Genomic DNA, 27,002 nt, shown 5'->3' with positions numbered 1-27,002 from the left:
GTCCCTGCGCTCCCGGGCTCGGTTCCGGCCCCGCCCCGACAGGGCCGCGCCGGGGCGGGGCGGGCCGGGCCGCCCCATATTAATCGCGTTTGATCGCGCGGGGGTGGCGTAGTGGTGTCGGCGCGGCCATGGCCACCTCTGTGCAGCTCAATACCGGGGCCAAGATGCCCATTCTGGGGCTGGGCACATGGAAGGTACCGGGGCTCTCCTTCGCCGGCGGCGGGGGTGGGTGGGGGGCGATGGGAGGGAAAGGAGCGCGGCCCGGACCTTGCGGGCACTGTCGTGACCCCGGCCGGGCCGCCAGGGCTCCCTGCTTTGCTTTATTTTAATCGGAGGTTGCTTTGGATGGGGCGGCTTTCTTAATTTTATCTTGCTGTGAGAAAGGCTTTCGGTAATACGTTGACTAGAGTTTGTTTTGGTTTTTTTTCTGCCGTCGCTTTTTTTTTTCAGTCCGAACCGGGGAAAGTAACAGCAGCGGTGATGGCTGCTATCGACGCTGGATACCGTCACTTGGACTGTGCCTATGTGTACCAAAATGAAAACGAAGTTGGGGAAGGGATCCAGAAAAAAATCAAAGAAGGTGTTGTGAAACGAGAGGACCTCTTTGTCGTCAGTAAGGTATGGATCTGGTGATATAGGATACCAGGAGGCACCTTTTTTTTCCTAAGTAACCTCTGAGTTCTTTACTTTCCTGCTCTGGGATGCAGTATTCAGAACATCACTTAGACCATTCCTGAGACAAGGTTCTTACTTTACCTCATCCTGTATGGAGAATTATGCAGAGTATGTGTCACAAATGTAGGTGATGCTTTCAGCTTCTCCTGGCATGAAGTTATGCTGTCCTTTTTCATCCAGTATCTGACCTTATAGTAGGTGTTCTTTAATTTAAGTCTTAATGAACGAAACAAGACTACTTCTGCTGTATACCAGGACATTATGCAGTGTGCTGCCACAGCTCATATTGTCCAGTATCACAGGCCAGTCCTGCTCACAGAGCAAACCCTCTTTGAAGAGCTGTAGGATGACCCAGTTTCACATCACCTTCTGAACGGGACAGGCACTCTCCTGAACAGTACAGAAGGGTTCTGAGAGATTTAACCCAGAAGGTTATAGTGTGCCTTGGCGTTTTGTTTCTAGCTGTGGTGCACGTTTCATGAGAAGCCTTTGGTGAAGGGAGCCTGCCAGAAGACTCTGACTGCTCTAAAACTGGATTACCTGGATCTCTACCTCATCCACTGGCCTCTTGGTTTTAAGGTACAGTAGCAGCAATGCCCTTGGCTTTGTCTGTTGTGATTGGCAGTTTAGAAGAGCTATGTGGCTTTATAGACTAGTGATTGCTCCAGCTGTTACAGGTCATCACGTGTCTGCTGTGTGCCAGCACTGCTCTGCTGCTCAGCTTTACTGTGGCCACGTGAACCAGGCTGTTGAGCCTTACCTTACCAAGGTTTATGCTTGCCTGTCACCTGCTGTCCTTTTGATCATGGAAGAGGTAGACCTTGAAGTAGGGGTGGGTTTCCCTGCTGCAAGGAGAAGTTATATCTCTCTCCTTTTGATTATTGCCTGTGTTACCTTTTATGAGTATGCTCAGCTGACAGTGGTGTGGTTCCTTCTTTGTGCTATACTTTGCTGTCTGACAGAAGTTCTTTCCTCTGCATGTTACGGAGTCACATCATAAGAGATTGTTTCTGTCTTTAATCACTAAGTCTTTTAAGACAGTACAGATTAAACTAACCTTTGCTATAGAAGCCGTAGTGTTTTACAGACCTTGGATTTCAAAAGTTTGAACTTTTTAGTTCCTAACTCTTTTACTGACTGCATGCGAAGGAACTGCTGTTGCAGTTTGAATTTGTCCAAGGTTAGTCTTTCAGTTAGAACTTGGTCAAAATCTTCTTTATGCTTCTTGCTTCTGGCATAACTGTTCTCCATGGCATCTGTATTTTTAAAATGGGTTTCATGTGGACAGAACTATCCCAGTGAAAATATGTTGTTGCGTAATAATGTATCAGTGGAAAATAACTGTTTTGAATGAAGTTGATACTTGGCATGTAGTCCTAACTGGGACACAGGCTGCTCTAACATTCTCTGTGCCAGCAAGTTAAACACTGAGTCTTCCCATGAAAGAGACCTGTCAGCAGATCTGGTCCAGTATAAGCTGAACATGTTCCAGGTCCTAAGTGGGTCCTGATTTTGCATTCCAATAAAACACTTCAATACACCCAGATACAAACTGTGTATTTTTGTAAACTGGCTATAGTCCTACTTTCTGTAGTACGAGTGGAGACTTAAGTTTTGTCACTTTGATTTTGATGAGCCACGGGACACAGTGTCCACCACAAGTACCTGTCCTTACTGGGTTGATTGCTAGCAAAAAAAAAAAAGCCATAATACCATGCAAAAACAAACAAAAAGACTGGAGACTGTAGATAGTGACTATTAGTATCTAATAAATTAGTATAATAATAAGTATTACTTGTCCTGCAGTACAAATCTGTGGTATGTTCTTCAGCTGGTGTTAACCCAGCCTCCCAGTAATAAATAAAGAGTGCTTCAAGCATTTTCTCCTTCACTGACAGGCAGGAGAGGAGCTGTTCCCCACAGATGACAAAGGCATGGCTATCCCCAGCAACACAGATATTCTACAGACATGGGAGGTAAGTTTAGCTGCAGCATGAGAATAATGTGTTCTGGTCTTAGCAGTCTCTGCCATGTTTTCATTACCTTCAGCAGTCTAAACTGTCTCTTGTGTTTAGATCTATTTGTAAGGGCTCACTGGTACAATAGTGATTTGTTGAGTATAATTTCATTACTTGCAACTTCTAACTTGCTGTGAATATCCCCAATGTCAGAGAATGAGTCTTTTGAGCATTGGTGACAGGGGAGACAAGGCACAAGTACAAGAGTGCTCCAGGTGATTTTTCCTCAAACTTGAACTCTGAAAATCTGAACAGTTATTTCAGGTTTCTCATGAAGGAAACAAAGCCATATCAGGAAGAATGTGTTCTTCAGGCCCTGCCTTGTGTGCTAGAGGCTGATTTTGTTTCTTTCTGTTAGGCAATGGAAGAGCTGGTGGATGCTGGTATGGTAAAAGCCATTGGAATCTCCAACTTCAACCATGAGCAGATTGAAAGAATCTTGAACAAGCCAGGACTGAAATACAAGCCTGCAAATAACCAGGTAAGCTGCAAAGTGACAGCAGGCAAATGTTTGGATGGTGGTGTTTTTTGTTGTATGGTGATTTCTTGGGTTTTTTTAAGAATGACTAACATCTTGTTTTGAAATAAGGTTATAGTAAGAGATAATGGAGTATACACAGCATATTCTTTCAATCCCACCCTCCAACTGCTTGTGGATGTACAAGGTGCTGGTTTTTTGTGGATTTTCTGCACTGCTGCCTGGAAATCTGACAATGAGCGGCTCCAGAATTGCTTTCTATAGATGTTGAAGCAGAGGGAACTCAGATGAAGTCTAAAAACTTCATTGACACAGAGTAAAACTTGGTGTGTGTGTATATATAGGGAATTGGATGACCTCTTCATAACTCATCTGTGGAGAGGCCAGTTCCTGTTGCTGATGACTGAGAGAATTGATCAAGAACATGCTTTATAGACCCCTCACAGACTTAATGAGGGTTAGGAGGAAGGAGGAAATCTAGTTGCAAGGTAGGCCACAGAGTAGAAGTGTCCAAGCAACACTTGAATAAAATCTTAGTAAAATTCAGACAGCAGGAGACCTTGGGAGATAATCTGCTCTAATTCACAGCTCAGAGGAGCATCAGCTGTGAGATCAGACCAGGTTGTCCAGACCTTTATCAATCTTGAAAAACTGCAGGGGTGGAGATGCACAGCTTCCCTAGGAAGTTTGCTCTGCTGCCTGACCCCCTGCCTTGGTTGTATGGTGGAGGGAGGGAGTTTTCCTATATCCAGTGTCAACCTCTCTTGTTTCAGTTTGTGTCTCATACCTTCCTCCATGTAGCACTGAAGAGCTTGGCTTGTCTTTGGAAAAGACCTTCTTTTAGGTACTGAAAGCTGCTACTAGGAGGCCTGGAGCCTTCCCTTCTCCAGGCAGAACAAGCCCAGCTCACTCAGCCTTCCCCAGGACGGCAGGTTCTCCAGCCCTTAGCCATCCTGGTGTTCCTCTGCTCAATTCGTGGCAGTCTGTCAGTCTTTCTTCTACTGAGGGGGGGCTGGGAATGGGGGGAAGACTGGACACAGTATTATGAAGTTAGTCTGACAAGTGTGAGTAGAGACAGATCATGACTTTGCACAATTTACTGTCTGTGTTCCTGCTGCCAGGGCTCCCTGCTGGCTCATGTCCAGCTCAGCCTAATATGGCCCCCAGGTTGTTTCTAGCGTACTTGCTTTGCAGGCAGTCAGGCTCCAGCCTGTGTTCTTGCCAGGAGGCTTGTATTTCCCAGGTGCATGGCTTTGGGCTGTTCCTTCCCAGGTGCAGGTCTTCATGTGCAGCCTTAATGAATTCCTTGAGGTTTTTATTTGCGTGTTCTTCCTGCCTGAGTGGGTCCCTCTGAAATGCCCTCGTGTATTTACTGGTCATTCCCCGGTTTGGTGTTGCCTTCAAGTTTGACACAACTGTAGCATGGCACAGGTTGTTAAAGAGGACAGGTCCCAGGATAGACTCCTGTGAGTTCTGACTAGTCTTGACCTTGATTGCTGTGGTGTTTGAAGGACTGCAGTCCCAGTTATTGATACCTCATTGCTAGAACTGGGTAATTTATTGTGGCAGCTTGAACATGTGTACTGAAAAGGGGGTTTAACACCTTTTTTTCAGAAAGCTTAATGGGAGTGTTCTCTGGAAGTCTATTCAACATAAAACTGAAATGTTCTGATGAGCAAAAGGAATGATTCTCTAATGTGTCTTTTCATTATCAGCCCCAATGCACTTTTAGAAAATTACTGTAAGTTTTATGATACCTTTCAACCTCTGCCACACTTCATTGACACTGTCACTGTATAATAATTACCCATGTCTCTTGCACAGAAGTCGCTAACCTTGGACCTCTCCCACTTGTAAATGTTGTCAAGCTCTGATTACTATAAGCAAGTTTAGCCCAGAGCAAGAGATCTTTGGTCCGTGTCCTTCATGATTTATTGCTTCTGGAAAAAAAAATGCTTGCAAGCCTGAAAGCTTGTCTGTTATTAACACTTACCAGTTGGCCTAGTAGTGATAGTGCTTCCTTGAAAACACTTTCTCTGTGCAGATATTTCATATGTAATCTACTATCTTCATGTCATTCCCATTCTTAATTTCAGTGCAATCAGGATGTGTGTTGGTTTCATTTGTAGTGAGAAATTATTTTGACAAGGTAGTAATTACATTACAATGATACTAATACTTAATTCAGTAAGGAAATCTGACTCTAAATTACACACACACACAGAGTGTGTATTGCAGTATCTTAAGATGCTTGTTTAAATGGACATCATAGGCTTTTCATCCTGGTTCAAATGTAATACTAGCTCAGAAGTTTTTCAGTGTGAGTTCCAGTAAGGATGACTTTGCCTTACTTATGTCATATAAATTCTGCTATTGAATACTCTTGAGTAGCTGTCTTTCTGGAGCTGCTGAAGCTAAATAAACCTGTCCCAAAAACTGAGCTACACGTTCAGTTTAATATTGCAGCGTGTCTCAGAAGGGAAACAGGCATGCAGGCTTCTGATAACAGCAAGCAGCTAGAACCACAAATAAAGTGCTTGGGGCTGTAAACTGATCCTATGTTTTGCACTCTCTCGTTTCACCTGCCAGCAGCACAAGTTTCTAGGGACCTCCCTCAGAGTGCAGCTGCAGGAGTCTCGAATGGCAGCGTCATCAAAACGGTTCTTGATGTTGTCTGCTGAAAGAAAAGTAGTACTCCCTGGTGTGAAACTGTCCTGAAAGTCCCTCTATGCAAAGTATCGAATATTCATGTTCATTCACTGCCTCCTGACACAAATAGTTTCTGTTCCATACTGCATATCTGTGCATTGACTTGTCAGAACACAGATCCACTGTTAAGGAGTCTGTTCTGTTGTGTAGTAATTCTTATGGAAATTCATGTGAAGTACCCATGCATTTATAAAAAGTCTGCAATGGACAGTGGGTTGAAGGTCTAAAATCTGTAGCAGGTAGCCGTTGTCACCATTTGCAGACTAGAGGTGTTCAGTGGTGAGTATTGACACAAAGCAAACAAAACCAAATTAAACAATACTATCATTGAAGTTAATATGGTAGCTGTAAAAAAAAAAATATTATGATGGCATGTTTAATTAAGGATGAAAAGAGAACTTTATACTTCCTGGTCTGTAATCCTGTTGCTGTGATTTTATGGTTCTCCTGTGTGTGCATTTTACTGAATTGTCTCATTGAGGCAATTGTGTAGCTGGTCATTTTATATGTTGGAGATGATCTGCATCAGCAAAGTTACAAGGAGTTTTTCTACAGCCCTTGAACCCTTCATTGCAAGGAGAACTACAGATAGTAGAAAAGGGGTGGTGGCATACAGAAAACAAAGGCTGCATAATACTGTTTAGAAACTCCAAGGTAAAACAAAAATTAGCCTTTGATTAAAAACTAGTCCCTGGAACATGTTAAAGCAGTTAAGTCACTGTCAATCTCTATACTTTTGTGTTGTCAGGTTGAATGTCATCCATACCTTACCCAGGAAAAGCTGATCAAGTACTGCCAATCCAAAGGGATTTCTGTGACAGCATACAGTCCCCTTGGCTCTCCTGACAGACCATGGTAAGACTGCTTTGGAAGGAAGCTAATGTGGATTATGCTTGAAGCAGTGAGACTACTTGTGCAGCATTAATGGTTCATTCAGATACAGATCTCTGCTAGGTTGGCTCTATGGAGATTTCTTGCCATTCATCTTCTTTCCTTTGTGTAGGGCTAAGCCAGAGGATCCTTCCCTCCTGGATGACCCCAAGATCAAAGAGATTGCAGCCAAGCACAACAAAACCCCAGCACAGGTGAGTAGGTGCCAGAGTACCACTTCCTGTAGCACAGCATAAAGGACAGTTAATGACAATGTAAAGGACAGGGTGGTTTTTCCTTCCCTGTCACCTGTGGTGTTAAGTAGCAATGCAGGTGTGTTTACTGTGAGGCCTTCAGTGCACCCTTCCAAAGGCACTTTGACCATCACAAGAAAGTTGAGCCATCTTCAATTGTTGCTGTGCTTCAACCTTCCCATCTCAAGTCCTGTTGCAGAGAAGTGAACACTTGAATAGCCTACTAAAAGTCTTGGTGGGAAGGAAAGGAACTGAGTATTGCTAAACTGCATGGCAGAGGAGAAAGTGTGGGGCTCCACTACTTCTCTATTTGCACTTCAGAAGGTGCTGCTTAGAATTCAGGTATGATTTGAAATGCAGCTCCAAGTAATGGGTTAATTCTGCTGAGTTGTACTGTTTACATCAAATGATTGCTGGAACAGGTTCTGCTTACCTAGAACAAGAACCCTCCTCTCTCTAACACAGTGATATGCCTCTTGCAGGTTCTCATTCGGTTCCACATCCAGAGAAATGTGATTGTGATTCCCAAGTCTGTCACACCACAGCGCATTGTGGAGAACTCCAAGGTGAGGGATTAGGAGTGAGCTGGGTGCTGCCCTTCAGGGACAGCACGGCTTCTCCCTGCAGAGCAAACAGAGATCCTTTCTCACCCTTCCCAACTGATACTTTAACAAGAGGGCTGGGCTTTTTTTCTCCATGTGTTTACCTGCTGTCTAAGGAGGACTGAATTTAAGATTACAGTTGGAGAGCAGGGGTGAACAAAGCTTTTGGAAACGCTGTCCTGGTGATTGGAGCAGTCACATTATGTGATGCTTCCTGTTCTGTGTCATGTGAATGAGTCATCTGACAGCTTGTTTGGGGACTGAATGCAGTAGCACACCACAAAAGACTTCTGTAGAGCAAGCATTGTGAAGAAAATGGTTCATGGATAGCAGGACTATGTTGCTGCTTTTGATTCAGTGATCTTGGACCAAAACCAGTATTAGGATTTTGCTTCCAAACGCTTAGTTGCATTCAGTGGAATATTGAAGTCTTACAGCGGTTTCTCTGGAATAGGACAGAAGGATGCATCTTTCACAGATGGAGGATGGAGGCATTGTGCAACACTTCAGTGCTCTCCAAACTTCTTAAAATAACCAGTGCATGTGACTGCAGCTTGATTTTTTTTTTTTTTTTTTTTTTTTTAATTCTTGCTTCTCCCTGCCCACCTCCCTCCAGAGGGGTCTCAGAAATACAGAGAGCCGTCTCTTTCCTTTCTCTTCATGAAACAGTCACTTTTTCTAACAAGCACTCTACACTGTGGACTTGTTCTTTAATACTGTGATTTTTTGTTTGTTTGTTCTGGGTTTTTTTTTTCTTACAAGCACTGATTTGTCAAAGAGGTCATTTTCAGCTTTTTCTCTTATTAGGTGTTTGACTTTGAATTGACTAAAGAGGAGATGGCAACTATTCTCAGCTTTAATAGAAACTGGAGAGCCTGTGCAATGATGATGTAAGTAACAGCTTAAAGAAAAGAAACTGTCAAGTTATCACATAGTTCAGTATATGAAGTTATAGATAGTAGGCTTAATTGAAATTCACAATATGCAAACTCAGTTTCCAAAGGGGTCATCCTCAAAATAGCTTTCCAGAGTAAGATTTTTCAGTGTTCATTTTATGAACCAAAGCATGGTGAGCATAGACCAAACCTCATTTTCAGTTCAGTCTCCAAGAAGCTTTTAGTAGCTGGAATTGCAACAGGAAGCTTCTTATTCATATTGGAGAAATGAGCATGATGCAGGCTTAAATTCTTGATTAACTTTACTTGTGGTATTTTGTCTTTATGCCATGACCCCTAAGCTTGTTACAAAACCTGTATGTTGTTCAGGAGTTGAGAAAGTGGACGAACACTCAGGAAGCAACAGGAGGATTTAAAACTTGAAAGCCTAGAGCCAGATAGGAAATCTTTGTTGGAAGGCTGCAAAAAAAGGTCCTCTGTCAGTAAACAGCAAAATCCTGAGTTAGTTGTCTGCAAAGCACCTAGGTCACATCACCTGAGGTGCTTGGAGCCCAAACTACAGAAGGCACTCAAAATCTTTTTGTTTGCAAACACAGTGTCACCAAGGAAAACAGAGGAACTGGCTCTGCTTTTATAGGGTTCATCTCCCCCCCGTGGTGGTTCTTTGAAGTGGTTACAGCTGCATATAATGTCTTTCAGGCATGAGATAATCTTTGCTTTTTGATTTCCTCCAGGTGCAAAAATCACAAGGGCTACCCTTTCAATGCGGAATACTGAAGATGGTTTCCTGCCTTTCTCCAAGTTCTCAGATATGCTTCTACTGTTGCCTTTGAGTTGTCTATGTAGCTTTTTCACTGCATCAGACACCCTTCCACACCCCTAATGTTTTTCCTTTTTTTTTTCCCTACAAAGATGCAGTATATGTACTCAGTGACTTTGTGCTGTTTTCTTTTTTTTGGAAGAAGGAAATGCTAAAATGGTTCTGAAGAGCACACTGTGTGGACTAGTAGATTGTCTTTGCCAAAACAGCATATCTGGAATTGGTAAGCAGAGAATATTGAGCAAGCTTGAAAAAGCAATCACTTTTATTTTGGAATTCTGTGAATTGGAGCTAGTGCCTATTGTTTTCTGGAAGAACCAGGATATTGGGAGATGTTACATAATGAGGTCTGCTTTTTTCTTATTACTTTTGGGTTTGGTTTTGTTTCTTTGTAACACTCCATACTTTTTTCTCTAGTTGGAAGTACAAGTTGATTTTGAAGTACAGCAGTTTCTACACAGGTAGCTCTTCAAAAAGTGTATAGGTCCTGGTTTCTTGGTGATATAAATGCTGATTTTGCTTATAATAAAATAGTTTCGTTACTGTGTGTAATGAGATGGTTATTTCAGCAATGCTCAAGTGATAGTAATGCTGGAGTAGCTGGGTTATATCAGCTGCCTCTAGAGATTACATGAAAGCAAGGAAAATTATCCCTCACAAAATCATCTGGTGTCAGTGTTAACTCCCTGTGTATGACAGCTGTCTGCTGGTACATGTAGAACACCTGAGTGTGATGAACTTGTGACCAATGAGTCTGTTTGAGCATCTGTTTAAACAGAGCTGGTTTGGTGTGTCTGACAACTAATACACTAATGCTTAATTCAGTTTATAGTTTTTACTGAAGTGATAGTATACTTTGGCTAGTAGAAAACTTAGTCCATTGAAGACTTGAAGCCTATACAGCAAGCCATGGGATTGTTTTAATAAGCAGTAGAAACCTTGCCCTCTCTGGTAGGCAGCACACAGTACAGGAAGGAATTCTGTGCTTGCACAAGGTACCATTGGCAAATATAGTAGAAATGGGTTTCTAAGAAAATTCTGTATCATGATCTTGCAAATTGGAAAATTAATGCTTTGTTCTGGGAGCACAGAAAAATACACTTATACTGGTTGTTAGGTTTTTTTTTTTGCTATGTGAAGTGTGTTTGTCCCTGAGGGCTCTTTATGATTTTCATAATACTTGTAGGTAGTGGCTTTAAAGTTGTTTTTGTGTGAGAGCTGCTTCAGACTATTCACAAAATGTATTTGGGCCCTGGTAAAAGCAGTGACTAGTGTTGGGTGATATTCTTCCATGTTCCTGTAGGGGGGTTTTTGTTTTGGTTTGTTTTTTTTTTTTTTTGGTGTCTGAGTAGATCGGGAGCATGAATAGTCCTCTGAAGGAAGTTGTGTAGGCCTGGCAGAAAGAGGGTTCTTTCTGAACACCCTAGATGAAGGGAGACACCAGAACTGTTAGTACATAACAAATCTAAATGGTAAATGTAAGGTAGGATTCTGATTGCATAACTGCATAGTGTACCTTAAGTGAACTCAGACAGGTTAAAATGTAACATGAAGGGAGTTGCTCTGCAAGTATTTGTGAAATAGGTGGTTTGTTTCCTGGTACTGATAAAAAGGTATTAGGGAGTCATACTAATTTAAAATTTTTCTTTCTGATTAATACTAAACCATTACATTGAGAGGATATTTTGTAATCTCAAAATGCTTATTTTAAATCATTCCACTATCACTGAGACCAGATTGAACATTTTTGGTCACAGTACTTTACAACAGACCAAACAGAAAAGATTGAGTTAACTTAAAACATGAGGAGGAGAGAATTGGTGTCTGACTCCAACCAATATTCTCTTCCAATGCTGGTTCTCCTGATATAAATTGATTATAATCACTTTAAATTCTGGGCTTTAAAGCAAATACTAAAAGCTTCAGCTCTGCAAGTGTTTTTGTGTGTCTCTAATGTGATAAGCAAAAGCCCAGGGGCCTCTAGAAAAACCAGAACGGCTGATGAGAAAACTATTTGGGGCAGTGTTGAATGGCTGGGAAATAACACTTTTGTGACAAGTCTGTTCTGGCAAGAAGTTAACACTGAAGGTCAGGGTTTCTAAAACAGTACATCAGGTTCTGTTAGCTTCCTCTGTTTTCATTTCACTGTAACTTTTTATGGAAGTTTGTGCCTGAAATTTTCCATTCTCAAAGTAGGAATTTTACTGGAGATGACTTTACTGGAGAGACTGCTCTGCAGCAGAAGGGAGACTGCCTAGCACTCAGAGTGGAGTGGTATTGTAACAGGCTCTCTCTGTATTTCTCTGGATGACTTAGCAGGGAGGAATTTGGAAAGGGTCATTCTGGGACACAGTGCAGCACTTAACCGGCAGAGGGCTTGGATCCTGGTGAAATGTGAGAGTGGGAATAGAGGGAAAATAGAGAAGCATCTGAGTGAAGGGGAAGCAATGCACAAGCTTGAACAGAAAGCAGGCTGTTGTCAGAAAGCATGGGAAGGGAGTGGTAGAAAACCCTGTCACCCATAATGTTTTTGGATTGCTTCTTCAAGGGCAGATATAATTAAATAGGGCTGACATAGAGGAAGAGGCAGACTAGACTGTGGCCAAGTCTTCATTTATTTTAGGTTCATCTGGGAATTGCTACGGTAAACTAAATGTCTGTTGTACCCCCATATTGTACCACACTCTCTACCTACAAGAGCAGAGATTTCCTTTCGTCTCCTAAAAGGTGAAGTGGAAAGATCAAAGAGTTAGATATCCGGAGCTTAACATTCCTGCTAACTGAGCTCTTCCTGCCTAGAACTGTTCACAGCATTTGTTTTTGTATTGTGATTTGACAGATCTCTGGGTACCTGATCAAAGAAATTAAGGACAAATACAGTCTTGTAGCTCTTCCAATGAAAAGTGGCTATGTTTTGTTTTGTGTTTTTAATTTAAGAACTTGTAGTTCAGCCCCACCTTGACAGCCTTTTCCCAGACATTCTCAGGGCTCTGCTGCAGCAGCTGAGCTACTGTGATACTGTAGCACACCCTGTGAAGAGGATTTCCAGTGTACAGGAAAGATTAAGAGCAGGAAACAGAAAAATCACGTTCCTGGGACTGGTGGAGTCAGTACTAGTACAAAAATTGTTTCAAGTCCACCTGCACTCACTGCTACAAATGATATCAGATTAGCAGGTCTTTATTTTGTGTTAAAAGAAAATGGCTCTGACAGAACAGATCCATTTCTGTGGTAGCAAACAATGATGGTGAACTGATTTATCAGTGAAAATGGGTGGAGAAATTTGGCAATTGCCTCATTGGAGAAGGCAATATACTGTTTTTGGAAATTTTTGGGGGTAGTAGGGGAGAATACAAGAAGTATCTAGAATTTACATCTTGCTGGTTGAAGGTAGGATAGCACAAATAATCTGATAGGCACAGTATGTTTCAGGTGGCAGTTGATGTTCCTTTGAGAGAAAATGGCCTGACTTCTGGTATTGGAACACAAATACCCCAGCCTGCCTGGCTGGAATCACTTCTTATGATACACTGTAACTTGGTGTTTGTTTCCCTCTGGGAGAGGGAGACAGGATCTCTCCTCTTCCTGAGCTCACAAGACTGACACAAGTGTGTATCGTGGCATTTTGTGCAGAGTTGTGAAATCTGGGGCACAGGAAACTACATTATTCAAAATGGGAAAATAAAATTCTGTATGTGGATTTTTAATCTATATTCACTATGTTGAAGATACAGTTAGAAATCTGGTGTCTTTTGCTTAATTGGGGCACAGAGCAGTTGACTTGGGACAAATTATTTTCTTGTAAATCATTTAGTAATCTCCTAGTTTGTCATCTATAAACTGTCATAACTATTTGTCCTGCCTCCATCTGCCTTGTCCTTGGCCACTTAAAAGTACAGAGCCCTGCCTTATTCTGGCAGTACCTTGTTTATTTGGGCTGTGAGGAACTCTTTAATAGGCCACTTTGCTCTTGCATTTTAACTTGTTAAAGTGTGTGGTACAGGACCACTAGTACAAACATCTGCAAAACTCCATCTTTTTTTCCAAATCCTTAAGAAAAAAATTTAAAAAGCTGAATGTAGAATCTGGCTTTTCTGAGCAGAAATAGGCCTGATTACAAGCCAGCTGATAGTTGCTCATAAGAACAGCTGAATTGAATCAGACTAAGTATACACACATTGTAGCATCTTGTCTCCAGCTGTGGTCAAAATAAGTTGCTGAAGATGAGTAAGTTGAGCACTGCAGTGGTGTGTTCTTTAAATATTCTAACAGCAGTTTGAAATCTTTTGTGTTTAACAGCCATCAGTTAACTCTTTCCTGTTCAGTTAACTTCTGAAGCTGTTTCATTCCAAGAGAATGATACTTTACTCTCACATATTGTCAAGAATTGCCATTTGTTTTGGGCTTGTCTGCTGCTAGATTCATCTGATGCTGATGATTTTTACAGATAGATGCCAACTGGTCTACTTCCAGTCATGCTTTCCAAGCTGCCCCACATTTGATAAGCTTATGGCATAGCTCCCTGCACTTGTGTCAGGTCAAGGAAAGTTTTGGTTTCCTTAGTGGCCACCTGTATAAATTATTCCTAGGCCATTGATTATCCCGGTCAGTCTTCTGTAAATCTGTAAGATACAAAGGAAGGCAAGGACCAGTAGTACTTGTTCAGGATTGCATGCAAAAAGTTAATGAAATAGGTCTGTATTTTACTGTTTCTTTTGCTTCTCATTCTATGTGCTTTTTGATGATACTGACCTCAATATGAGAGAGCTTGGAATTCTGGTGGATGGAAACCCTGAGCAGCAATGATAAGCAAAGAGTTTGGGGTTTAACCTATTGTTCATTACCTATGTTATCCTGTTTTCCCTCTAAAACATGGACTTAACACTTTACTTTTTTTCACCCAGTCCCTTTGGAACTTTTCATGAGGCTTGATTCTACCAGAATGCATGAACTCCACAATCAAAAGCTCAAGTCATGGGACAATGTGTTTGTAATACAAACACAAAATGCCAAGCTAAGGTGTTTTCATTTTACTGGGTTCAGTCCAGTAGCACAGATAATCTCACTGCTCACTAGGAAGGATGTATGTCTGGGTTTGGTGTAAGCACTGCTGCACAGCTGATGGAAACTGAAAATTATTTGGGGATACTATAAACCCCTTACTGTAGTTCCAACGGAAAGCTGAGGGAAGTAGGCACACAGGAGTAGAAGCTGCTAGTCCTTTGAGGAATTTTCTCTACTCCTAGAACTGCTCATGGTGACTTTAGCCTTATGCTGCATACATGACACTGAGACAATATTCATGTTCTTTTCTTGAGGCATATTGTTGATAGCGTGGCATGTTCACTCCTGGCTTCAAGAGATGGCCTTGGCATTTTTAGATCTGTGTAGTACTGGACCCTGCTAGTATCTGCTCCTCATTTTAGACATTCATTCTACCTGGGAATTAAGTAATGGCAAATGTTCCATGGGCCACTGAAAAGTATGTGGGGACAGTTTTGTCACTGCCTTGAGGCTTCCTCGATAGCCGCGTGCAGTTAAATTAGTCACAGCCACACAAAGGGAGTGGGTTAAATGGCCATCAGTGTACTTATTCTTGCTTATTATCACAGGGTTCTGATGAATCTGAAGATGGACACTAGAAAGTTTCCAGTACTTGTCAGTGTGGCAACACCTTTGCTGCTGGTCCCTGCCCTGACAGAACTAAGCTCTTCAGAAGACAGTTGTAGCTTGTCCCCTCTCTTCTGCTGCAATGATCTGACCAGCAAAACACTTGTTTTTCTTTAGTCAACAGAAGAGCAGTTACACAGCAGTAAAAGAAACTCAAGTTTCTAGCCTGTCATGGCAATTTTTATTTTCTTAGCAAATAGGTTCTATGTAAAGCAAAGTCCAAACTCGCATAAAAACACAAGAGGCTGGAAGATTTTTGGAATCCACAAAACTGCATACGACAGAGGTCGTGCTTTGTAGTGTTCTCTCTACAGATAGCAGATGCAGTTGGAGCAGTGCCCTTGTGGGACAGGTATTGGGTTAGGGGAAGGGGTGAAGCTGGCCCATGTGCTTCCTGAGCAGCTGATGGCAGCAGGCCTGCTGCTGTGGTAGCTGTGAGGCAGCAACACTCTGCTGGAAAAGGCACACACTGTAAATAGGGCTGCAGCTCTGCTGCAGAATAGAAGCACTTTTATTCCCCAGTAACTGACACCACCCAAATTCTTCTCCTTATACCTTCGCTGAAGGCTCTGCAGCTGAAAAAGATCTATTGTCTCTAAAACAAACGCACAATCTCTGGCTTCTAACTTGTTTTGAATTTTTTACTATTATACGGCTGCTGTGATCATCTAGTCTGACTTCCTGCCTACCACAGTCTATAAACATCCTGTAAATAGCTTCAAGTCTGATATCTGTGATTAAATTGGAATGTTGTTAGAAAATTCCTATGAAGTAGCAAATATGTCAAGATAAGCTGCACACTACAGCCTTAAACGGGTATTGCTCCTGCTACTGCAGATTGACAACCTGACCACAGGCTCAATGCCTGGAAGCAGATCACCTTCCATATAGTACATTTTCTAACTGCATCTAGAATGATATTCTGGAACTGATCTTTCCAGTTTAGCATGTTCAGGAGGAAAAAAACCCAGAGAATACCTGTTACAGGCACCTTCCTGTCCATAGCACTGCACTATAACTGTGTGATGTCAATTCCTGATACGTTTTTCAGAGCTGTTTCTTTAGAAGAGTTGCTGTAAGAAATCCAGTTCGATGGGAATTGCTTTGCTGTTTCTAGGGCACCTGTTATTCAAACAACTTGCAAAAGTCGAAAGTAGCTCAGAGATAGGTCATTTCCTTTATTAACTACAAAGAAAATCAGTTGGGAAAGGATATCCATGAAGCGTGTATCCTAACTGTGAACCTTAATTACACAATTGTCCTTCCTCTCTGCAGGCAGTGCTGATTCACATTGTTCTACTGGGCTGGAAGAGCCTAAAGCATGTACAGGAGTTTTGAGTCATGTGCAAGAGTTCAAGAGCAAGAATTTGTGATTAACAGATGCCTCATTAAAACACCAGCATAGGCTGCAGCAGCACTGACTTTTTTTTTTTTCTTTTACCAGGGAAAACAGCATCCCTTGGCATCCTTTGAGTCAAAACACAAGCAAACAGTATCTAGGGAGCAGTACAGGAGAGTGAAAATCTATGATTGGCTTTTATGAAGCTGCCCAACTTTTGTGCTTGTTAAATATGACAGTTGCCAAACAAAATAATTCCTGTGTCTCCTTTATCAGACTTTGGATGTGCTAGGAGACATTCACAGTCTTAAGTGCAGCCACTCTACTGATAAAGGCAGTATTTATATACTCTTGATGATACTATAAACCAAACATACAAATCTCCTACTAGTTTATTAGTTTTTAGCAGTTCATAAATATAAAACCTCATTAAGAGCTCCTGAATCATAATTGACGTCCTCCAAAGAGTTTTCAGTCTGTTACACTGAAATTACTGAACTAAGAATCTCAAGCAGCATATTGTCTTATCTCATAAAGATCTTTTGATGTTGAATGGATTGTCTTGTGTTGACAACTAAAATATAGTGTATGTTTTGACCTTCTGTCCAATAATACAACAAACAGGAGAATCTAAATTTCTATAAACTTTGTCAGGATTTCTATTTATGACAAAGACTGCTTTTCATAAATCCCAAAGACACAGGTTTATTAAACTTTTTTTATCACTACTAAATGATAAGAGAATATACATTCTGCTGCAACTGAGACTTGTGTTACAAGAGCAGAGCAAAGATACAGATAAAGGACTGATATAACTATGATTGATTGATAATAAGGGAAGTAAATGCATCCAGGCTCAAAGATTACTTTTCAGAATGCCTATGAGCTACCTTCCCCCATCTTACACTACATATTCCACTTCTATCATGAATTTATACACCAAGTATTGCAAATTGCTTAAAACAACAATATACAGTCCCAAGCCATGGAAGATCTGAAGATGGTGTCTCTTTTAATCTTCCAAAAAAGGGATAGTCCTTGTGATTTTTGCATCTAGAAACTAAAACTGTGAACTACAGTAAAAACATGTGTGTCTGCTTAGTGTACGCAGGGCAGTGGAAGTGAATGCTTGGTAACCTTCACATGTATCAGTGACCTCGTTCTCAAAGGATAAAGTATCTTTTGCTTAGCTGAAATTGCCAGACTTCCCTGAGATACTAAACAGCTCTCTTGTGAACCCCCAAGCCTACAGTGTGCTGTTAGGTAAGTGGGTAACCCAGGAAAACAGAATAAATTGCACATCTTGGTAAGTCTGTATCTAACCGTTCTGTTATCTGGACACTGCTTTAATAACATTGGCATGAGTACATAGGCACAGCTCTTCACTTCAAAAACTCTTACAACTCTCATTCTTAAAATGGAGTTTATTTACACTGGCTATCCCTTATGTAAAGGAGCCAAAGAAAACAGAACAAAAAATATTGCCACTTATTTATTTTGGAATTTCCAGCTGATTTTGATTTTCAGATAGCAGTTTGGTATGCATCCAGTACAAGATACCTTAACACACAATGTGCCTGCAGAAATTCCAGTGTTACCAACCTGTACAGGATGGACAATGCTCTAATAAACTCAGTTGCTGGATTCCAGCAGATATGGATGTGAGGAGGTAAAGGTTCCCTCTCTTTTTATTTTCCAGTGGGACTATCAAATAATATCTGTTTAGAGGATATCCAATGATAATCCAATCTTGCTAAAGCCTGGAGGAGGAGGAGATACTTGCTTAATGCACAGATATGGTATCTTGAAAGCAAGGACAATTTCCATCTCCTCTTTGGTCAATTCAAAGTCAAACACCTGAAAAAAGCTCCCAAACAGTTGGGTTACTTCAGTTCGCAAAGAGACAAGTAAGATCATTTGCAGAAAAAATACCCAAAACAGGTTGAAGCCCTAGGAAGTGTGCAGTAGGCACATTTGTGGAGAGCAATGAATAAATGTCATAAAGTTACAGTGCTGGTGGGGTCTAATTGGATCATCTCACTATGTTCTAATGAAGAAAACTTGGCTCCTTTTAAAGTAATTTTTTTGCATTCATAGGGAAGTAACCTACTTGGTTAGGTTACTGACAGACAAAAGGTTTTGCAAGTTCTGACTGTGAAGGGGATACTTTGTGCCACTGGCAGAGTAGGTTTTTTTTCATGTATGGGGTTTTAACACCATTAATATTTCTGTAAGGTACCTTTTACCTTAAAATTTTCTTCAATATGCTTATGTTGACAGCTTTGGGAATTATATGCATCTTTCTTTAAATGTGAAGCCGGGATAAGCATGTGTCAGAACAGATAGGGACAGATAGAAACAGAGAAGTGCTGCCTGTGTTCTGAAAGCCAAAAACCATATGTGCCTGTGTGGCTACATGGAACAGCTCTACTGGTAGTCAGAGATGGCTCACACAGGAGAGGCACTCTAATAAACCCTTCCTAATTATTACATGAGCTCGTTAAATCCTTATCAGTCTCTGAAGCTGCGGTGACAACATGGGAGTGCACTGAGCAAGAGTTCAGGATTGGCAGGGATGTTGTGCAAAGAAGTGGCCAGTGCACCCGTTAAAGCCCCCAGAGCCATTGGTAATCTTCTGTTCATCCTTAAAATTAATGCAGAGAGAATATTTTTTAAAGCATTAAAATGTGTGTGAGACACAGCTGGAGCTCAGCTTTCCACGATACCTGTGTAAATAGTTACTTTAGCCCAAGTGGGAAAACTACATGTCACCAGGGAAAATACTGTGACCAGCCTGAGCTGGGGTTTTATTGTACTTGAGTGTGATTTCCTTGGTTTGAGGATCATCAAAAAGGGAAATACGTTCAGATTTGGACCTGTGAAAATAAAAAGCAGACTTCAGCAGTCAGATGCCCGCTGTCTTCTCCCTCAAGCACTATAGCATAAGAATATTATTGAAATGATAAAAAAGCATCATCTTGCACACTTTAATTTAGCATCTTTTTGTTCCTTCAGTCCCTGCCTTCATTCTTTTCCTTTTATAACTAGTGCACACATGAGAAAAGATTTGTAGTTCCTAATAAAACAGGTCATTTTAGTCCAGCCTGGGAATTTCTTTGATCTTGATCCCCAAAATTTCATCTTGTCCTTCACAAGTACAGCTGCTCTGCTAAACACCCTGTCCCAGGTTCGAGAAAGCCATGAAGACTGGAGTAAAAGCAAAATTTCTTCAGGTCGTCTATTGAAAATCCCTTTATCTCAGCAGGACTGCAAAGGTATTATTTTTGTAAGCATCTGCTGTTTTGGTTTTTTGGTGGTTTTGTTGTGGTTTTTTTCTAGTTCAGAAGTTCTCTTATATGTTTAATAAGCCCACCCAAGCTCAATTAAGAATTCTCTTCACTGCTTTCATCAACCAGTTGATCCTTCTAAATATGAAACTGCAGTAACAGCAGTTAGTGACAGAATATCACAGTAAGTGTGAGAGAAGTTTCTGTGTGTGAGATGTTTAATTGAGTAGTAAATCTTTTTCTAATTACATTAGTTTTACTCTGTGAGGGTTCATCCACGTCCTAAGAATGGTTTAGTGCGTTGACTCCAATCTACCTCTAAGAAAGAAATCTCACAAAACATTCACAACCACGACCAGTGGGGGGCTCCAAGGGGACAATATGCAGGGACAGAGATCCCTTTGGATTGGCAAAACTTGAAATCAGCTCTTCCTGAGGAAGATGGGTGACTTTCAATCTACGAAAAAAAAAAAAAAAAAAAAAAAAAGGTTAAGTTTCACTTCTCAGAAGCAGAAGGTACTTTAAGGTTTAGCATCACTATAGTGACCTACTAAGCCCTGCATCAGCTTTGAAAAGGTGGTTCTTTTTGCTGCTATGGGGTTTTTAAGGGAGTTAGCCAGGGTTTCGGATCAGTTCCCCTTCTTCCCAGCACTGCCTCCAACAAGGCCCAATCTTTACACGTTAGTTTCTCTTTCTAGCTGCCCACCTCATTTTTCGTGACCTCTCACAGGCCCTGTATCAATGGTCTCCAAGGTCCAGTCGTGCACATCCACTGAAGCACCCAACCCTCATGTCATCCCATCCCTGGACCTGTCTATTCACGCAACCTTTTTCCTTAGGAGCTGTAGGAGTTCTCCATTGCAGAGTTCAGTGCTTGCAGCCAGAAGAAAGGCAAAGATTGCACTGTCACCCCAGGGTTGCCACAGGCTTGTGTGACTGTGGCTTCCTGCACAAGGACAGGCACAGGATGTTCTGTGCTTCTCGTTGCTTTACGATTTAGCCAAATACAGGTATATTCCCACACAGGTATGGAAAAGCACAGCCTTAACAGAGAAGGTATTTTTTACTGCCAGAGTTGTTCTGTCAACAGTGCAGCACCCCAGACAGGTATGATGTCAGTACTGAGGAGCTGGAGAACAATTTACCTGATTATTTCAGGTTTGTGTCTTAGGACTGGTTTTCTCAGGAGCCAGTCTGTCTGTTTGCAGTTGGAGACTTCAATAGCCTTCACTATTTCCACATCCACCAGCTCTTCCTTAGCCTAGAAACACTGCAGAATCAGACCACCTACTTTTTTTTTTAATGCGGAAAAAATGCCTGCACAAAGACTTCAGTGGTAAAAATTATCATGACTGGGGTCCTCTTGTGCTGTGCCATTATTGCAGTACATGAACAGTGGGGCTCTGGTCAGACTCAAGCTCTCACATCTTGTGTCATCATACAGGTAAACAGCAGCGTTATTTAAGATGAACAACTACTAATATTTCAGTAGAATATGACTATTTTGAAATGTTATCCCCAGACAGACCTTCTTATAGATAAAAGAGATTATTTTACAATAATTCCTCAGCTAACAAAATAATTATCCCATAATTAAAAGCTCATCATTTGGAACAATGCAGCTTGACAAGGAGCTGTTCTGGGATAGCTAGGGCGGGATGGATACCTGATCATCAACACTCACTAGTTTCCCAAGGGAGTTGTACCATTCAGCAGTGGCATTATAGTATAAGCAGAGCTGTGTTCCACCACCACTGCCTATTTTCTTTCACACTAATGAACAATAAAACAGCCAGACAGCCCTAATTAGATTGGCACCTCCAGCAGAACAGAAACGGGAGAAAATAATCTACTACCAGCCTTCAAGGGCAGAAAATATCCCTCTTCCAAAGCAGAAATCATTTTTATTTGAAGTTTCTGTCATAAGTAAGAGCCTGAAATGCCCAGTTTTCTCCTTCAATTGAGCAATAAAAATGTGCCTTACTGCTCATCTGACAGAAGGAAAAAGCATCAGTGAATTCTTGTGACTCTGGTCGATGGCAAGTTGAATATGAGTCAGCAGTGCCCTGGCAGCCAGGAGGGCCAACCATGTGCTGGGGGCATCAGGCAAAGCATCACCAGCCAGTTGAGGGAGGTGATCGTCCCCTTCTGCTCTGCACTGGTGTGACCTCACCTTGAATACTGTGTGCAGAAAGATATCAAGCTATTAGGGAGCATCCAAAGGAGGGCAACAAAGATGGTGAAGGACCTTGAGGGGAAGCTGTATGAGGAGCTGCTGAGGGCACTTGGTGTGTTCAGCTGGAGAAGAGGAGACCGAGGGGAGACCTCATTGCAGTTACAACTTCCTTGTGAGAGGAACAGAACGGGCAGTGACAGGACCTCAGAGAATGACCTGAAGTTGTGTCAGGGGAGGTTTAGGTTAGACATTAGAAAAAGGTTCTTCACCCAGAGGGTGGGTACTGGTGGGGCACTGGAACAGGCTCCCCACAGAAGTGGTCACAGCACCAAGCCTGACAGGTTCAAGAAGAGTTTGGACAATACTGTTGGGCACATGGTGTGTGACTCTTGGGGATGGTCCTGTGCAGGGCCAGGAGTTGGACTCAATGATCCTTGTGGGTCTCTTCCAGCTCAGCATGTGCTGTGATTCTTCTTTCGACCAACCCTCAGATTAGCTCAGATGGTTAGAGCCTGGTGCTAATAATGCCAAGGTTGAGGGTTTGACCTCTATATAGGCCATTCATTTAAGAGTTAAACTCAGTGATCCTTGTGAGTCCCTTCTAATGCAGAATATCCTGTGATTCTGTACCTGGCTGTGCTAGCACACGGTGAGGGTGGAGGGGAAAGGAAGCTCAAACCATCAGCCAAGCAGGAATTTGAGCTTGCACCCAAGCCCTGCCTCCCATGCAGCCTGTGCTTGTGCCTTTGTTGCACAGAGAGCTTTAGCAAAGGACTTTGGCCAAGTTCCACTGCTTTCTAGAGCAGGAAATTTGGGTTCTCTGGGCACACTGGCACAGGCATGTTGGCTTTCCTGGGGCCTGGACAGCTCAGGTGCAACTAGAAATGAGCATGACTACAACTAAAGCCACCAAAAAATGCTCAGAGTGGAATGGGGACTGAAGTGACAGCACGTCAGCTCAAGGCACTGCAGGGTACACACACTGTCTAAGATTTCCTCTTGCCATGCCCAGCCAGCCAGTTTAGTAAGCAGTAGACATAAAAATACGTAAATTTTGGCAAGGTGGCACAAAAAAGAAAGCTAAGAGAAATCAACAATCTGAAATACTTTATACTGGAAATTCTCTCAGAACAGTTCCCAAAGTGGAAAGTTTAAAGTTGTCAGGCTGTTATTGCAAACTAGCAAGAATTTTTCAGCCTGTCAGTGAACGTACCTCCCACATATCCAGAAAATCTGTATTGCTGGGAATGATCATGCCATTTCCATCTGCAGGAAATGGCTCCTCTCCTGCCTCTCATCACAAAAGAAAAGTGAGTTTAAGATAGGCAGAATAGTAAGTAGTTAAGGAAATCACTTAGAAATTGAGCAAGTGAGTGGAGCTTGAGACACGCTGGATATCCTGATTTATGTTTCTGTTGGGGTGAGGTGTGGCCAAAACCCTTAATCTGTACCAACAGAGTAATCTTCAAGACAATCTGCCTTTTGAGAATCTGTCCTGCAGGCAGAGGAAGGGCAGACAGTTTTGTGTGCCTCAGTCAGGTTGGGGGAAGGCCAGAGATATGACACAATAGGGAAACAAGGATTTATTTAAGCTGGGGGCACAGAGAGAAGAGAAAAATAGGAACTAAATAATTCACAACTGTTTGATCTGGATAAGCAAATGACAGCTAAACCCCACGCTTTAAGATGAATGTGATCTGGATGGTAATTTGATGCATGACATGGAAATGGTGAGCAGGGTAAAATAAGGTGATTTTTGTACTACAAGGCCTAGTTTAAGCACCTTTCCTCCTGGTCACTCAGTGCAGAGGTTTATCATTATGTCCCTTTATGTCCTAATGAGGTTTAATGACACTCCTCATTCGAAGGGACTAAAGGCACATCTGATCCCAAAGGCAAAAGGTGCAGAGCTCTGACAGATGGCTCCCAGGAGTTAAAGTCACAATACCTTGGATCCCATGGGCCAGTGTATCAGGTAGAGATCCAAATAATCCAGCTGGAGGGCAGCAAGTGTTTTCTGGCATGCCTCCTTCACCAAGGATCTCTTATGGAAGGTGGACAACAGCCGTGGGGGTAATGCAAATCCTGGGAACTGCTCTCCTGCCCTCACTATGGATGAGCATCCCTGGCAGGGAAACATGCAGCACAGGCACAGAGAGAGTATGGCAAAGCTTCTCATCTTGAGGGAGTGCCACTTTTGTGCACCTTATTTTATTTCAGTACTGTCAACTAAATAAAATGAGAATGGGATACTCTAACATTCCAATAATTATTGCAACAATTAAAACAAAGAAAAAAAGTGAACCTGGTGAAAATCAATCTGCCAGGTTCCAGCAGATAGAAGTTACTTTATTTTTCTTACCATTGTTGTTGGGGGGAAAAAACAAAACAAAGCATAACATACAGGAGTTGACAGGCTGAGGCCAACAGCACAGCAGGAGTGACCACGAATACAATAGCTCTGTTTCCTATCTTGGAGGCAACTGAGAGCACGGCCTCAGTTCCTGTCTCCATGGCTGACAATGGACATGGACTATAAAAAAAAAATCACTCTCAAATCAAGCCTTTTGTTTTTCAAGGGCTGACCTATTCCTTCCCCCCAGCCACAAATTGCTTTGCCGTGAGAGAGAGGAGTTAATTCCCAGAGCATCTTCATCTCCTGACACTTTGCAGGTTGGGACCTTGTGTCTCGTTCTGAGAGCTGGCTTCATGTGAGACATGTTATCCAAGGACATACCTTACTGACAATAAAGAGGCCTTCTTGCCTCACAACCCCCTCCTCAGTTTTTTCTCACAGTGCATCTCCGCTCTGACTCCCATTCTGGTACACACAGGCACAATCCAAGTGGCAGTACCCAGCATCGATGGCAAACTTCACTGCAACTCTCACTGTTCCTTGGAGAGACTGAAACCAGAAGAGAAGTCAGTAATTTGGTAAATATCAGATTAAGATCTTTGCTCTTCTCCAAATCTGGAGACTTTAAATCCTCAACTGATGAGGTGTTCCAGTCTGGATCCTGCTTTCATTAGTTTTCTGAAATAAGATGGCGAAGGGAGTCACTGACAAGTTGCCTGAGCTGATCTGCCCTTTTCCAAGGATTGTGTGTTCACTTTCAGGCTCTAGGCTATCTTGAAATAAGTTCTTATTTTCCCCAAAATTAATGGCAATTTTAGTGGTGACATGAGGAAACGAATCACCTCTGGAACGTGTGCTGGCCCTGCACACAAACAATCCCTCTCTTGTTGGCACAGGACAGGGAGGGGAGAGGATGCAAAACACTACAGACAGTGCCACCTCCTGGGTAAAATACACAGCCACGCTACTTAATAACAAAGTAAATCACTTCAGATTCTGGGCTTGGAGACACCAAAGAGTTGTTTGATGGCTGAATCCAGAAAATGGCACTCCAAACAGAACCGTGATTCAAAATCATGACCACCTCCTACATTTAAACTTCATTACAACCCCACCTTTTTTTTTTTTATGATTTCACTTCTCCAAGTTTTTCCAATCAAAGGGTGTTTGGTTGGTTCACTTAAATGAACGACAACAAAAAAACCACATAGAAAATGCAGCAATTTTTTCCCCCCAGGACTGCACACAACCAAATAACCAGTTTTAAAGTTTTACAAGTCTTCCTTTTTGCAACCCCTTTCCCCATCCCACCCCTTCCTACTTGTGAATGCTGCAGCTCCCAGGGTGGCATGGGGAAGCAGGCTAATGGTGGCCAAATCCCAGGCATTATGTAGCTTGGGAAAACTGCCATGCAGGAGTGATCGGCATCGCTTTTGAGTGGAAGAGTTGGTGGAGAGCAAAGGAAACAACATACTCTGTGGTTACGTAAAATTCTGTAATACGAGATTTTTTCAGGAAAAAATAATCCTTTTTTTTCATTTTACATGGTATTCACTGAGAAGGGCTTCAAGTCAGAGCAGCAGGGTAAAGGAGAGGCTCAGTTACAGCACGAAAATGCTGAAGTTGCTGCGGGAACCTTGAAATTAAATAGCTTTGAAGAAGTAATCGCTGGGGGTTTGGAGCATGTTTTCATTGTATTAACACAAGAGATTGATTGTGGTGGCAGGGATCACGTGTCCAAAATATTCCTTCTGTTTAGTCCTAACCAGTTGCTATCAGCAGCTTAACGTGTTCCTTCAGAGAGCTCATCCATCACAGCATTGGTGCCCTAAGAGGCCCCCCACATGGCACACTTTGGCTTTTAAAGCCTTCTTTAGCTACTAGTGTCCTTTGTCATGAGAAAAATCAAGACTGAAAGAGTTAAACAAACTCAATCACATTTTTTTATATAAGTTATGTGCTGGTTAGCAGCAGCTGACCCAAAAATACAACAAGAATAAGATACTTTTATGCTGACTGGAAAGTGCTTCATGAAGTTGGCAAATTGTAATTCAACATATTTTGTTTGCAGTCTCAGGGGAAAAAATCTGCTTTTTTTTCTTAAGAAGATCAGTTTCTTAAAATTTTCAGTGCATTTCCAGACTACTTTTACGTTCAGTATATCCTTAAACCTAATCTCTTATTGAAAGTCCATTAGGTAACATTGCAGGAAAATAGTTTGGGCGGTTCTTTACCTGCAAAAGTGCTGTGTACTCATGCACTGCCATAAAAATAACTTGTTCACAGGCTCTAAGGAGCTAGTGTAAATCCCCATTTCCAAATCCACTCATTGCTACTTAAGTTCCTAGATCTACATGCACTCATTAAAGATGACACGTATATGACATGATATTAATACTCAGTGCCAAAAGCAAAAAACAAAACAAAACAAAACAAAACCACAAGCAAACAAAAAAACCCCAAGCTGGGCAGAAGTTTTTACTTTTGTAGTATGTAATTTTTTTTCCCATGGCTAAGAAAAATCTCCTTCTACCTGTTCTGCACTATCACTCATAAGATTTCCTGAGGGGCAGGGATAAATACCTGCACTAAGTGAAATATTTCAAAAGGCAAGGAACACCACACAAAGGATTTGCTGCATTTTCCTGACCCGAAGAGGAGATTGCTGAAAAAGTCTACTGTGATTCTCAGCAGTCTCCTGGTATCAGCTGCCTGACCAGAGGCACAAGGATGAGGAGAGGTCCCCAGCTCCAGCAGGTCCCCAGTCCCAGGATGGGCATCCTTGCATGGGTGGGCAGCTCCAGGTGAGTGGCCATGTACAATCTACCAGCACTGCAGGCAGGGACTGGCTC

The 27,002-nt window shown here is 42.0% G+C and overlaps 1 protein-coding gene and 1 pseudogene across 1 annotated transcript; one reads left to right on the top strand and one right to left on the bottom strand.

The window, feature by feature from the left end:
• Positions 1-41: 41 nt before the first annotated feature.
• On the top strand, positions 42-9,869 carry LOC135414068 (aldo-keto reductase family 1 member B1-like). Its single transcript, XM_064654329.1, has 10 exons — positions 42-194; positions 451-618; positions 1,138-1,254; positions 2,574-2,651; positions 3,052-3,174; positions 6,629-6,735; positions 6,884-6,965; positions 7,487-7,570; positions 8,414-8,496; positions 9,237-9,869. Exons 1-10 carry the CDS (start codon positions 129-131, stop codon positions 9,277-9,279), a joined length of 951 nt encoding a protein of 316 aa, XP_064510399.1. The 5' UTR covers positions 42-128; the 3' UTR covers positions 9,280-9,869.
• On the bottom strand, positions 9,506-27,002 carry LOC135415111 (aldo-keto reductase family 1 member B1-like; annotated as a pseudogene).

Source organism: Pseudopipra pipra, chromosome 5, assembly GCF_036250125.1.
Source record: "Pseudopipra pipra isolate bDixPip1 chromosome 5, bDixPip1.hap1, whole genome shotgun sequence".
Taxonomy (NCBI): Eukaryota; Metazoa; Chordata; class Aves; order Passeriformes; family Pipridae; genus Pseudopipra; species Pseudopipra pipra.
The sequence above is the reverse complement of the archived record's forward strand: the minus strand, read 5'-3'. Positions and strand labels throughout refer to the sequence as shown.

Coding starts and splice junctions, on each gene's coding strand:
- LOC135414068 (XM_064654329.1), top strand. CDS start 129: ATGGCCACCTCTGTGCAGCTCAATACCGGGGCCAAGATGCCCATTCTG. Junction 195..450: donor TGGGGCTGGGCACATGGAAG/GTACCGGGGCTC, acceptor TTTTTTTTTCAG/TCCGAACCGGGGAAAGTAAC. Junction 1,255..2,573: donor ACTGGCCTCTTGGTTTTAAG/GTACAGTAGCAG, acceptor CTTCACTGACAG/GCAGGAGAGGAGCTGTTCCC.